This window comes from Centroberyx gerrardi, chromosome 2 (assembly GCF_048128805.1).
Source record: "Centroberyx gerrardi isolate f3 chromosome 2, fCenGer3.hap1.cur.20231027, whole genome shotgun sequence".
NCBI classification, from domain to species: domain Eukaryota; kingdom Metazoa; phylum Chordata; class Actinopteri; order Beryciformes; family Berycidae; genus Centroberyx; species Centroberyx gerrardi.
This window is the reverse complement of record NC_135998.1, coordinates 23,962,422-23,976,531: the sequence shown is the minus strand read 5'-3', so window position 1 is coordinate 23,976,531 and position 14,110 is coordinate 23,962,422. Positions and strand designations below refer to the sequence as shown.

Sequence of the window (14,110 nt, the reverse complement as noted above, 5' to 3'; positions counted from 1 at the left end):
AGAAAGAAGAATTTCCTGTGGTAGACTATAACAAAAGACAGATCTAAACACCACTAATAATAACCTATTATAATAACATGTGACAGATGGGCAGACATTTGTTGAGTCTACCATGGCCTCCCAACACAAAGGCAGAAGTTTCAGTGCATCCATGTGCGTCAGTTTGCATGGGTGAATTTCAGTTTGAGTGTCTGGGCATGCACGCATGTGTGTGTGTGTGTGTGTGTGTGTGTGTGTGTACGCATCACTAACTACAGAGAAGGTAAGAGGTAAGCCAGCTGAGACCTGCTTACAACAGAAGGTTATAAGGAAACTTAAGTTAGTCTCTCTTTTACTGAGCAATGAGGTCCTAAAAAGAGATCAGAGGCCCTCCTTCTCCCTCACGTCATCCTTCAGCCCTCTGCCTTTCGCTCTCACTCCTCCCGCCTGCCCTCCTCCTCCCTCTGCTTCAGTGCTAATAAGGAGAAGCGGAACGCTTTCTGTATCGCTGCCACATCTCATCAGCCAGACCATACTTCAAAAAAAACCAACGCCCCCAATACGCAATAAACAGAGAGAGGAGAATGAGAGGGAGATTGGGGGGCGGGGGTGTTACAGCAGAGCAGATCAGATCTAATAAATACTCGGGGAGCGAGTCCTGCTGAAAAAGAAGACAAGCTCCCCATAGATGGGCTTACCTGCCAGTAAAAACTCATAAAGTCCTGTCCATCCCGCTGCTTTACACACAACAATCTAATCACTGCTAGGCACAGTCCCGAGTGTGTGTGTGTGTGTGTGTGTGTGTGTGCGTGTGTGTCAGGATTTGAGTGCTTGCACTTTTATTCAGCGATATTCTACTGCACAACCCACACAGGCCAGAGGTTTTGGAGCTAAAACATTAAAACATCAACCTCTATTGAAGTCTGAAGAGACAGTAGAATCTGCAAGAATCTCGATACAAGCGTCTTCTACACCTCAGACACTGCAACACTCTCAGATAAATACACAAAACTGAATACAGAATATGACATAATTGCAAAGTTTAAATGACATACATTTCATTTGCTGTGCCACGTAGAGCTAGCAGACGGAAAGAAAAGAGAAGAAGAGCAGAAAAGAAATATCTCATTCTTGCTATTTACCAGCTCAGATGTCTCACTGAGTTTCTATGGTAATACAGAGAAATCCCAGACTGTGAACTATAAAATGCCTTTCTTAAAAGGATAATGTTGAGGGCAGAAGGAAAGCAAGAGAGAGAAAGAGGAAGAGTAAGAGAAAGAAGGACTTGACATTTTCTTCTACATTTAGCTTCTTTAAACTGGCCTTTGCTTGTATAGTTTGCAGCTGACCCTGATGAAATGTTCAAGGAAGCAAGACAGAGAAATGGGCTGTGTGTCTGAAGTGAGTTTTTAGTCACTCTTCACACTGACGAGATCAATTTAACCCTATGTGTTTGATGTATTGGGGTCACACAAACAATTAACAATTACAGCAGTAATATATTGGCTCAATAGGACATCTATCAAAATGTCTATAAGAATCAACATACTGTATATCATGTAAAGCATAAAAACTACTGATCAAGTTGACAAATAACTGCACTGTATAATAATATAATGGCCAAATGGCAATCACTAGAGACGTTTCTCACAAGTGTTTACTTGTGTTTTAAAGTGTACTAGTGTCTTACTAGTGTTTTAAAATACACTTTATTTGTTATGTTTACTATATTCCAACAAAATCCAAGATGGCATTGCTAAATTGGCATTGCTAAATTCTATCTTTAGTCTTGGTCTTAGGTATAAATGAGTACATTTTGTTCATTAGTTGCTATTCCCTTGTGAAAGGATGAATAACACCATTAAAGAAAAACGAGTGAATGTGGTAAAAAACAAACAAAACAAAACAAAAAAAAAAAAAAACAACAAAACAATTACATTAACAATCCGACTGATCGATGAGCCTGGTTTTCCAGCCTGGGGCGAGGGCTGAAGAGAGACTCAGGGAGAGAAAACAAGAACCATTCCAGCCTCTCTCTCTCTCTCTCTCTCTCTCTCTCCATCCCTCACTCTCTTCATTTTTCCATCTCTCCCTGCCTCCCCTGGTCTCTCTCCCTGGGGACCGGTGGCTAGTATTACAGAGTTATAGCCTACAGCTCTTCCTGTGAGGGTCACATTGGGTTGAGGGAGAGGACTGGAAGCCGAATGGAAACGGGAGCAGTTCGTCCCACAGGCGCAGAGGCTTGTCATTCAACACAAAAACAGGAAAGGGGAAAGCGCTCCTGATCCAGCTGCACGTACACATCATCATTATGAAGGTAGGGGTGGCTTCAGGGGATCTTTCAGCAAGTGTCATCAGCTCCTACAGGCATCATGTTTGCTGACTTGATAGTACTGTAGGTGTATTCTCTGTGTGTGTCTGTGTGTGTGGGGGGTCTCTATTTAGCATTTCTATTAAGTGTTAACACTGACAGCCCCATAATACATGTTTGATTCTGTAATGGAAAAAATGTCCACCTTTTCAAGTGATTTTGTCCCATGTTTAGTCTTAAAATCTTACTTTAAATATTCTGTTAATGGGGTGAGATACTTCCACTTGTAATCTTGGATATGGGGCCAGTGGAGACTTCAAAGAAGCTTCCAGATCAATGTGTTGTGTGTTATGTTTTCAGGCTGAATGTTTCCCTCTGTGGCCTGCTGCTATTTGGCTCCACACCCAGACACTGTATGACTGCAAGGTGAAACTCGACAATAAATGTTCTCTCCTTTGCACTCTTTCCCCCCGCTCCCTTTCTCTCCCCTTCTTCGATCCCTACATGCCTTTCTCTTCTCCTTTCTCATTTTCATCTCTCCTCATTCGCTCTTTATTTCCACGCTATCACAAACAACTTTGTCGCCGGGGTGGGAAAAAACATCCGAGGGCTGATGGCCAACATAAATAATTCTTCGGAATTAAAGAATAAGATGCGGACATGATGCCCTGCTTTTGTCCTGCAAACAATGCAGGAGAGAGAGTGAAAAGAGCAATTCAATTGATGTGCTTTGTTCTCTGTATTTATTTCCTGTTCTGGTTAAAGGCTATAGATCTAGACCTCAGCGTGACGACTAGCTGACATCGATGTGCTCACTGACATGCGCACTCTCTCTCTCTCCCTCACACACACACACACACACACACACACACACACATACATACACTAACCCACAAGCAACAATATCACTCACAAAGAGCATTTACAGGGAAGGAAATATCAGTGTGATGACTTCCCTGGTTATTAGCAGGCCTTGGCGAGCATGGGATGACCACTCGCTATTTTAGTAGTGATAAAGAACTTGCCTAGTCCTCTTAGGGACAATTGGATTCATTCAATTCCAGGGAAAAAGCCCAGAGCAGTACCGAACTACCAGAGCCCTTCATGTCATGCTGGTACTTCATTTCTCACACCATACCTTGTCCATACTACAAACTGTGCCATGACTGTGGAGATAAGCATCATTGCCCTGCGATGACAGGATGCACTAAGAAGATGTTTGCACTTAATTTAATTGAAAGAGGAGAACTGCGCTGCTGGCCGACAACAATTTACCACAGAGAACATAGAGAGGAGGGAATCAGTTTTGCCCACTTAAATAGGGCTGTTAGTTTACCTCGAGGAGCAGTGAAATAAAAACACAACAGCATAATAACCAGGACACCACCCTCCTCTGGCCAGTCACCATAAGGATAAATCCTCCTTACTGTCACTCCCACCAGTCAGTGCGGCTCAGAGTGGCACCAAATAGCTTCAGCAAAATTAGACGTAATCTTCCCAGGGGCCAAGGTATCAAGAAGACTAGATCAATAACAAGCAGAATTCCTGCCAAGAATGGACATTTTCAGATAAAAGGAAGGCGGACAACTCCGGGCAATTCCAACACAGCGGCGGGCTTGTTATTGTTGCCGTGGAGCTGCTAATGCTGCTGTTTGGGTGTACTGACATGATAGTGTGTCTCACAGGGAAGGAGGAAAGGCCTGAAGTATGGTGAACTAGCAGCAGTGGGAATCAGCAGCAACGTTATGATTTGATTTCACTTTTTGATTTCAATTCTCATAATAAGTCTTGATTTTATCCGATTTCCTAATGAGTGGCAATTTTGATGTGATTGGATTAAAAAACGGCATTTTGTCATAAAAAATCTAAATTCACAGAAAGATGAAAAATGGCAAGTTCATCTTTGACAAATAGTTTTATTTATTGATGGATATAGTAGTGAAGTGACTTGGGACAGGCAGAGTTGGAAAACATAGGAACTGGAGGGGGCGCTGGGTTCTGCTCATATAGTGAATCAAGTTTATCTTTCCGAGGATACAAATTACATCGTTATTGAATTGAACTTAGGGCTTCAAAATTTATTCAAAATCCATATCGTGTAGAAACCAGATACATCTTTTCGTCTTTTTTTTTTCTGTAACCTGTAGCGTACACGTCTGACCTAACGCTGTGGTATCTCAGACCGCATAGCCTTTAATGCAATTGCAGGCCCACTTCCTCATGCATAAAATTGAATAACTGACCTGCAATCACCTGCTAGTGTCTTGTGATTGTGTGTGTGTGTGTGTGTGTGTGTGTGTGCTTGTGTGTATTAGCATCTGTGAAGTTACGCAGGGCGTGCCTGTCGCGCTCGCCAACGCATCCAGACGTCAATACAGCAACAGTAATGACATCTCTCCAGAGAGCACTGGCCTCAGCACGCAATGAAGCATGAAAGAGAGACGAGGGAAGACAAAGACAGAGAGAGAGTGGGGAGAGACAGAGAGAGAACGAGAGAGAGGGAGACAGTGTGCACCGGAGCAGAATATGTGGGGTATAATTATCCTGTGATGGGTGATAAAATGACATGGAAAGAAGCAGAGTCTAGGAGTGTAGAATACTAATGGCCATTACGACCCGCAATCTGCATCTCTTAACAATAGCCAGGTGCAGGTGGAACCTGTTCTCCACCTGTACGCCGCTGATTAAACACAATGCACATTGGTGGAACGTGCTTCCATCCCTCACCAACTGCTGGGACTACGGAGCTAAAAAGCGTTGCTATACTATATCCAAAAAGAGACACTCGCTCCCCCACTGGGTGACAGGGAGGATGCACTGTGCCCCTTTGTGACTCTGCAGAAATACAACTGTAATTGTAATGCAAAGTGTCTCTGTCTCTGAGCTAGAGCTGCTCTCTGGTATTAAGAGAATCAGACGCTGGCTCATGGATTTGAGGGACAGGATAGTTGCAAGACTACACAGCCGTAGCACAATAGCAAGGGGGTGGGAGGGGGCAGATAGACAAAATAACTACAGGCTATATTGAACATGCGCAAGAAAACAATTGGGCCACGGCTTATTGCAGTTTCCAGATTTTATCCTCAGTCAAAAGCAAAATAGCTGATTCCTAAATATAACTTACCAATGTGAGGAAAGACTCCACCCTGCTTGGCAGTGGAGCAAAACAGAATCTGATCCAAGGAGTTAATCTCATGTTCGTAAATGGACAAACCATACAACACAGGCCAAGATAAGAATATGTGCAGCAAGATGGAATATCCTAATTAGGTCTTGAGAACATTTACTGTAATAGGAGACATTTTGGGATGAGTGCCTAGTTGGTCTAACTGTACACGACTGCTTTATCCATCAAGACTAAAAGGAAAGAAATGTACAGAAATGTGTGTGCGCGTGCGTTTGTGACTGAATGCATATATGCTGTATGTGTGCGTGTATGCTGCTTAAATAGTCCACTTCACAATGTTTTGCATCATGAAAGACTTCTTCAGAAAAGGAAGCTGAGGAAGCAAGTAGAACTGACACTCAACAACATATTGACAACAGCTTTAATTAAATTCTCAACTCCTCTTTACCCCAATCTAAAGGCTTCCGTTTGACTCCGCCTATCCCTCTACAAGCGACTGCAGCTTTCCTCTATTAATAGGCCCGCAAAGGATTAAATTAAATGGAATGTTTCACGTTGAATTGTGCAGTGTGTCGAACACACAGATTTAGTGAGGACATCGTATGACAATCTCCCTCTTGATAAGCAACCTTGAAACACTGTCTCTGTTGGCATTAAAGTTTTACAAGCAATTTGTCCCTAACTAGCGGAAAAGCAGGAGGGAAGGGAGAATGGGAGGCGAGAAAGAAGTAAAAGTTTTAGTGCTTTGCAGGGACGATGGCGATTAATTGAAAGTAATTAAGAATGTGACCGTCTCTCCGGGGACCTGTAAAGGCCTTCTCCCCCATCCATCAGCAGCTATCAGTCCCCAGCCTAAACCAGCAGACTGACAGCACACTGTGGATAGACATCACTTCTTAAGTACTAATCATTCATCATTCCACTGAGCCGTGATAAAGTCAGAGAGAGTTTCAAAGCTCTGCTGATGAGATACTGTCAAGAAGACTAAACTAAAGCACAAGTTGTCCCTGGCAACTGACAAGGCAGAGCAAAGGGAGCAGTTGATGGTGCAGTGCTGAAAGCAGCCTGAGAGCAGTATCCTACTAAAATCAGTCACACTGAGTCGCTTCAGAGTGGCATTACTTGGATAACAACATGGCTGCTTCTTGTCCTAGATGCCACAGTTAACCAAAAAAAAACATTTGTCCGTTAGAAATGCTTTAGAATTGAGCTGAATAATCAAGTCCAAAACAGCTTCTTTGTTTACTAATGTACGAGATGACTTAGTGCAGCAGAAGCATTCATTTATACTATGTGTGTTCCCGTTAACCAGCATGTTTACAGTCTGTAATTCTATGACGCACAACCCTCCATATCGACATTGTAGCAGCCAATAATACGGCATTCCGTCTCATATCGCCAGTGTCGATGTTTGCATTGGTGCGATCCAAACAGGAAGAGTTTGTTTTACTTGGCTGCAGAGACAGAAGGTGCACAATCGTAGTAAAATACAGCTGTTTTGGATGGATGGAAGATTATCTGAATCCAGCGGCCTCCTGTCGCGGGAGACTTAGTTCCTACTATGGCAGACTAATCTCGCCGTGCTTGCTCCGCTACAGACAGCAGTGGATATGTATTATGCCTCTGTCCTGCACCATCTGTATGCCGTGAAGCACTGCAGGGGATACATGTAAGGGATTAGCTTTAGTTCAAAATGTAATACTGGCTGCTGTAGGAACAGGAAATCACCTGTCTGCCTGCTCTCTTGTCTGTGCAGTATTATAGCTGCGGGGGTCAACAGTTCATAGGATGAGCAGGCGGCGGAGGAATAGTTCACTTCAGTGTGCTTTATATTGTCACTTCATTTTCGCATGTCAAGAGGACAGTCTGATATTCTGGCCTTGAAATCTAATACTTCCAGTGTTTTGGGAAAAAGGTCGTCAGTCCAGTATAAACATGGAGAGAATTGAATACATGACAGTAGTGGTACTAACCTTGGCCTTGCCAGTGCTCTGCAGAATGTGGACCAGTGCACACGCCATCTCCTCCTTGTTCTTAACGCTGATCCCGGGCTCCAGCACAGAGCACAGCAGCATGTAGTTATTGGTGGTGTACTCGGCAAACTCCTTGTACATCTCCATGGGCAGGATGTTCATGCTCTGATAGCGCGCCTTTATCCTGATCATGGGCCCGGACGTCTTGCCCTTGGCGGGGTTGGGCGTGCTGACCGGATACCACTTCTCCACAAACTGTCGTCCCGTCACGGCCGCAACGGGGATATTGACTAGTCCGATGTAGTTGTTCTTGTCTTTTTTTTTCTTCTTGTCTGTGTCTTTGTAGAGGTGGGCCGTGATGCTCTTGACAGCGGGCAGGTTGTTGAACTCAAAGTGCTCTCCCCAGAAGACATTGTCAGTCTTCAGCTTACAGGTGGTGCGGGCGTAGAGCGAGTCGTCGAGACAGAGCTCGCAGAAGTACTTCTTCTTGGCCGGCAGGTCCTTGGCCTCGATGATCCAGAGCCGCAGCAGGTTCTCCACCCGCCGACTGTTGTCCTGGAGACAGAGAAGATGGAGGGAAGGGGTTAAGGTCTTGAAGAATGATTTTGTCAACAACCACACAACTGGAGACCTGAAGGTGCAACACACAACATTAATGGGATACAATCAGTTTCAGTAAGATGAGCAGGTGCTTTATATGGCTGAAAGTAACTGTCCTGTAAACTAATGAAGAAAATCAAATCACTGCAGAAACACATTAGTAAGATTCAGATTAGAACTTGCCTCAAACTCTGACTCATACGTAAAAAAACCAGACAATTTAGCAATGCAGACAATCATTTCCTTAGTAGCTCAATATCAAATCCCTTCTGCTCCGTTTCCCATCTTTAAGGAGCCCAGAAATCTAACTCCTACAATATTTCACACAGCGGCTCATCCAATTCTCATGTCATCAATGGAATTTGCCAAGAGTGGGACATATTTTTGGCCCACAATTCAGAGTGCCTTGAAAATTGTCTCTGAAGATGAACTGAGAGGAGCTAATAATTTAATTATTAAAGAGAAAGAATAGACCCTATCATAATTACAAAGACAGGACATGGGCCTCTGAAATATTGGTAGTCATGCTTAAGGCAGCTGAAAAGTATCCTAATGGAAGAGTCACCATATCTACTTTGTTAGATGTTCTTCATATCATCATAGGCAGAAACACTGTTCTATACAAAATATACAAGCTTATCCCAAATATGTATGTAGCTCTCGATACTTGGATTCATCCTATGAAGGATGAGGTGCATCTGGATGAGCGGGTGCTAAACTCCATTGAGAGACACTGATCTTAGAAGTAAATCTGTCAAATGTCATAATGTTAGGAGGTGTGAAGGTCAAGAGGATCACACATCACCATCAGGTTCTTACAGAAAGCAGAAGGGTTCTCCTTTTCCAACTGTGAGAAGTATTGATTCTAGTTTTCCATAGATGCCAGGACTTGCGAGCCCGGACCCCTCTACAGACCCGCCAAGAGAAAACAGTGGCATTTTTCATATTCCTTTAAAAAAAGATCAGGGCCCTTTCCCATCCTCCACTAAAAAAAAGCACACTTTCCACACCCTCCACTCTCCTCCAAAAGACATCAGGGCTCTCCTCGTTTTTTTTCTTCCAGATCCCTCCTCCTCCCCTTATTCTGAGTTCCCACATTCCTCCACCCATTTTCCAAAGGTGTCAGGGCCCGCCTCCACACTATTTCCAGGGATGACAGGTCCCTCCCCTGACCTATATATCCAGATTTGTCAGATTCTTCCACCAAATTTCCAGAAATCTCAAGTCATCACACAGGTCCCTCCACCACAAATCCAGAGAAAGATCCGTGCACCAAACACTGAAAGTGATCAGGAATCACCTCTCTTCCTATGCAGTCAGCCAGCACATCCTAAGTAGAAAGGACAGCTCCCACTACCTGATTCAAAAGATCTGGAATCAACAATATTTCATCATCCCAGTGTTTCCTAACCTGCTTGTCCCTATTGATGTCCCTCTGACTCCTCACTATGAAACTCTCTGCAGGGATTGTTGCCTGATACAGACAACAAGCAGGATGTGTAACATCCATAGCATCACAGGAAATCCAGATGATCTTCACAAGCTCTCTCCTGGTGCAGGATTATCTCTGAACATTTGATTTAGTCATCCAGTGCAGCCTCTGAACTGCTGAGCAGGCCTGAACAGGGCAAGCAGTGTGAGTCGCCTTTTGGCTGTGACAGAACTCTAAAAAGTGATGATTGAGAGCAAGATTTTACTCTTAATGTCAAGTGTAATCTTTATCTTAGATCACTGATCAATAAGCCTTGAGTTTCATTTCTACTAAATTCCTTACGTTGACAAAGACAATTAAATTTAACTCCCGAAATGAATCTACTCCATCCAACCGAGAATTAAACTTAATGTTATGTAGCTATTTCTTATTCATTTATAATAAAATGCTTGTGCTATCAAACCTTTGTTTGAGAAAATTCTCCTGCTAGTCCACTAACATCGTCTGTGATGTAATCTTGATTATCCTCATGTACAGGAGCTGAAGTGTGCAGTTTCAGCATTTTGACCACCTTGTTTGATTTGCATTGATATCTCTGCCAGGTAGGTGTTATATTGAGAAATGTATTTTTCTACTCCTTTACTACTACAAGTGCATTCCCTCCTTCCGCCCAACCAACATCAGAAAAGGGCCACTAGAGCGGCCTAATAGTGAGAAGGACTCTGCTGTAACCCGAAAGGTCAAAGGTCTAATCCTCGCAACATCATATTCATAGTCCATTATATTCTGCAGTCAAAATTTTCCTCTGCCGAGATACTGAACCCACATCTGCCCTCTCACTGTAAGTCGCTATGCATAAAGGTGGAAACTAAATGCTTAAAATATGTTTTCAGTGAAAAAATTACTGATTATTTATTCACTTTAATTCATTTTCATGCATATGTATATACTCCCTTTACTAGATAGCCTTGGTATAAACTGAGCTGGAGTGTTTGTACATTTAGTTCAGTTTGACCTGCTGCCTGAACACAGTCTGAGTTGTCCTTACAAGTCTAAGAAAGAAGGGGTTATTCATGCTCACATTGATCATATTTCTTTTCATTGCTATTGTTGATACACAGCCTATAGAACCCAGTGAAACAGGTAGTCTTGATACTCTTAAAGATTTTAATAAATTAAATCTTCCATTTAATCATGAAAGTATATCAGGTTGTTATATTGGGTCCACTACATTATATAGATTAGTAGTATATATTAGTATTATTATATAGTATTGTTATTATTATTATTATGCAGGATGGTAGTGTTTGCATTGGCTAAATCCAACATCTATCACAAATTAAAGCAAGAAATGAGATTTTGTTTGGAATCTGTTGAGGTATTTAACAAAACTACAGAGACTTCTTCTAATTTGAAAGCATTCCAGTATCATTCCCAGCGTCTAAGTTTGCAGAAAAAACATGGCAGGCTGCACTGCATCTAATCTATCAAAATCATAGAATAATTAAAAACTGCAAAGCTGAGATAGAGAGATAACACATCCCCGCCAGGAGAGTTGAGGAGAAAGAGGACTTTAACGTTATTAGCAAACTTTTTTCCAAAAGTTCTAATTAGTGAGTAATTTGCAAAATAATGAAAGATGAAGGAGGGAGGATGCTGTGAGATTAGCAGCATTTCTTGACTTGGTATATGTTTGCCACTCTCCCTCCGCTGCAGCTGTGTTGTCGTGATTAGAGGATGGTGTCAATGCAGGAGAAAAGCACTTCAACAACAGTTTTAGTGTTGGACACTCACATCCTAGTGGCGTTTCTCCCTGCAAGCTCTATATCCTCTGCTCTTTACACCACAAGAAGACCACAAATGGATGTAAATATATCAGACTGCATTGTCTTGTTACTACACTCTCTGTACACCCAATAGCGCCATTCAAATGACGCCACCTGCTCACTTCCGTTATATGCATATACAGTGATGCATTGAGTGGTTTGGAATTGGGGCATCTGTATTTGAATTTGTTCCTGATTACTTCAGACAGCCTTGTCCCACCCACTGCGCTCCTACATGCTTACCTTGTTGGGCTGCACTGCTCTCCTCAGATTCTCCATCCATTTGTCTCTCTCCGCTGATGAACGACAGGAAAAGCATTTGCTTCCCGTGGAGGTGGTAACCTACCACAGAGACAGAGGGAGGGAGAGAACGAATATGTTTTAGTGATCAAACCTCATGCATATAAAACAGACTGAGGACATAACAATGCTGGGAGATAAATAGCACAGAAATGGTTTAACTAATCTTAGTTCATAAATACCAGTTTGTCTCTGACAGCAAAGAGGCTTATCAACAGTACATACACACACACACACACACACACATGCACACACACACATACACACACAGTGGAGATGAGGAGTCTGAAGATGACTTGGCAGTGGTGAAGAATGACTGAATGACGTGATTGGACAGAAGAGAGATGAGTGCTTGGCAGACTGGGTAATAACTGGATGAGAAAGAAATTCACAAAGGGAGAGAGAGAGGGGAGAGAGAGCAGACAAATGAGTGAAACGAAAGAGAAAATGATGCAATGAGCAGTGTGGATAATAAAGATTAGTTGAGGCTTCTTATCTCTACAGTAGACAGTGTTTGGATATTTTTACCCTGGTGTTCGGGGCGGATAGTATTTAGTGACCTCTCTCTCTGAGGCTTGTCTAAGGCTAACACTAGAGCTGCTAACCTGATGTGTGTGCCTATGCTAATTCCAGCCTGCCTTCAAGAAATGTGTGTGTGCGTGTGCAAACATGCACATGTGGACAGTTATGCTAATCTGAGGCAATAAAATGTCCTTAAAGTCCTTAAAGGACAATTCCAGTGTGATTTTCAATTCCTTTAATGTTAATTGTGAGTTTTTACATGCATGCATCACGATTAAAGATATTTTGCCATGCCTCTCAGGCTCATTCACTCCCATTCAGTTCCAAATAGAAAACATAGAAAGCAACTCCGGAGACTTCTATGTCGGTTGACAAAGGTAATCCATCACTGTGAATGAGAGGCTGCCTATCGTGTCTTGCCAAGTTTCATCAGAATGCTAATATCAGGCTATAAACTTTTACATTTTGAGAGACGTTCCATTCACCCATTCTTATTAATAATTCCGTGCATCCGGGAACACCATGAGAGCCGAGACGAGGCAGAAGGGGGCATCTTACATCTTACATGACTTCCACATTTTCCTCTCCAAAATAAAACTTTCAACCAATAGCTAAAAGTGTCTGCGGTTACATTAGGACCGTCCTTCTTTCAATCAAGTCAAGTTTGTTTATTTATAACACCCTTTATCACATGCACGTCTCAAAGGACTTTACAGAAAATGAGCCTAACTAGATCTAACTGATCAAATCAATCACAACTCATTCAAGCCAACAGACAAACCAAAGCAAGAGGCATCTGTCAGCTATAGTCCGTAAAATGAAACAGAAAATAAAGCTTGATTTTACATGATTACTGCTTAAAATAGCCACCCTCTCCTTTAGTGGGAGTACCTCATAACATTTAGACAGCGTTTATTTCAAATGATTCACTCTGAAAAACAACTTAAGACGAGGGAAAAAGCAAACAGCAAATACTCATAATGTGATAAAAGCACTGCAAAACGATGTACAGTGATGTAAAACATTAAGCAAAATCTCCAATCACGCTGGAATTGTCCTTTAATAATATGCTGTATCAAGGATGTGTTGAAAATGACTCCAGCGAACTGATGTCATGAGGGATACATATTTAGTATTTAGCTCTGTAAATGTGTGTTCACACCATAAGCAACTCAAGAAACTATATGTTGGAAATCCATTAATTTTGTACAACCAGAGAAATGTCAGGTTAACCATAACTACCTTGCTTTCTCACTTAACACAGAAATGTTGGCTGCAGCTGAACTTTTGGGTAACATTGCCCATCAGCAGCTAAGCACTGGAGATGCCATATATCTCTCCTATAGCTACAGCACCATTGGCAGCACATCTAGTATGGCTGCACATGGATATTAGAATGGAGCGTGGCAATGTGGCTGCTAGTAGTGTGAATGCAGAGTGGGATGTTCATCAGGGTTTATTTAGACAGCAGTAGTTATGTAAAGTGTATTCACAGCATATGTTTTGTTTTGTGCTGTGTGTGTGTGTGTGTGTGTGTGTGTGTGTGCGCCCCCTCACCTCGAAGCAGTAGTCCTGTCCGAGGATGCTGCTGTGAACCGGTTTGATGACGACCTCGTCCTCCATACTTAGGTCCAGGGCTTCCACAGCACTGCTGGGGCTGAGCAACGACTCGTGGGAGCGAGACTCCTTCAGCCTCGGCATCAGATGAGATCTAGGGGCGGAGAAGGGGGAGAGGGAGAGCGGGAGAGTTGAGTCACCCTGTAGAGGCTGCGTAGAGAACGTGCGAGAGGGAGAGCATATGCACTGTGTGTGTATTAGCGAGTGCTCGGGTTGAGTGTGAAAGAGAGAATATGTGAGAATGACGAAGAGAGAAGAGAGGAGGATGGATCTGATGCTCGACTTGCCTCAAAGTCAGTAGGAGACGCGAGTCCCCAGCACGACAAGCTTGCACACTATCACATTAGCACATGTTCGCACACACACACACACACACACACACAGACACACACACACTTCTACGCACACTTGCTAATGTATGCC

At 42.8% G+C, this 14,110-nt stretch overlaps 1 protein-coding gene across 5 annotated transcripts in view; it reads right to left on the bottom strand.

Moving 5' to 3' along the window:
- Positions 1-14,110, bottom strand: part of dab2ipb (DAB2 interacting protein b) — a 126,994-nt gene that overhangs the window by 25,322 nt on the left and 87,562 nt on the right. For all 5 annotated transcript variants that reach the window (XM_078286326.1, XM_078286325.1, XM_071924030.2 and 2 more), the window contains 3 exons: positions 13,628-13,781; positions 11,492-11,590; positions 7,391-7,945 (listed from right to left, as the gene is read on the bottom strand). In XM_078286326.1, the coding sequence (XP_078142452.1) occupies positions 7,391-7,945; positions 11,492-11,590; positions 13,628-13,781 (808 nt within the window). The remainder of the gene's footprint in view (positions 1-7,390; positions 7,946-11,491; positions 11,591-13,627; positions 13,782-14,110) is intronic.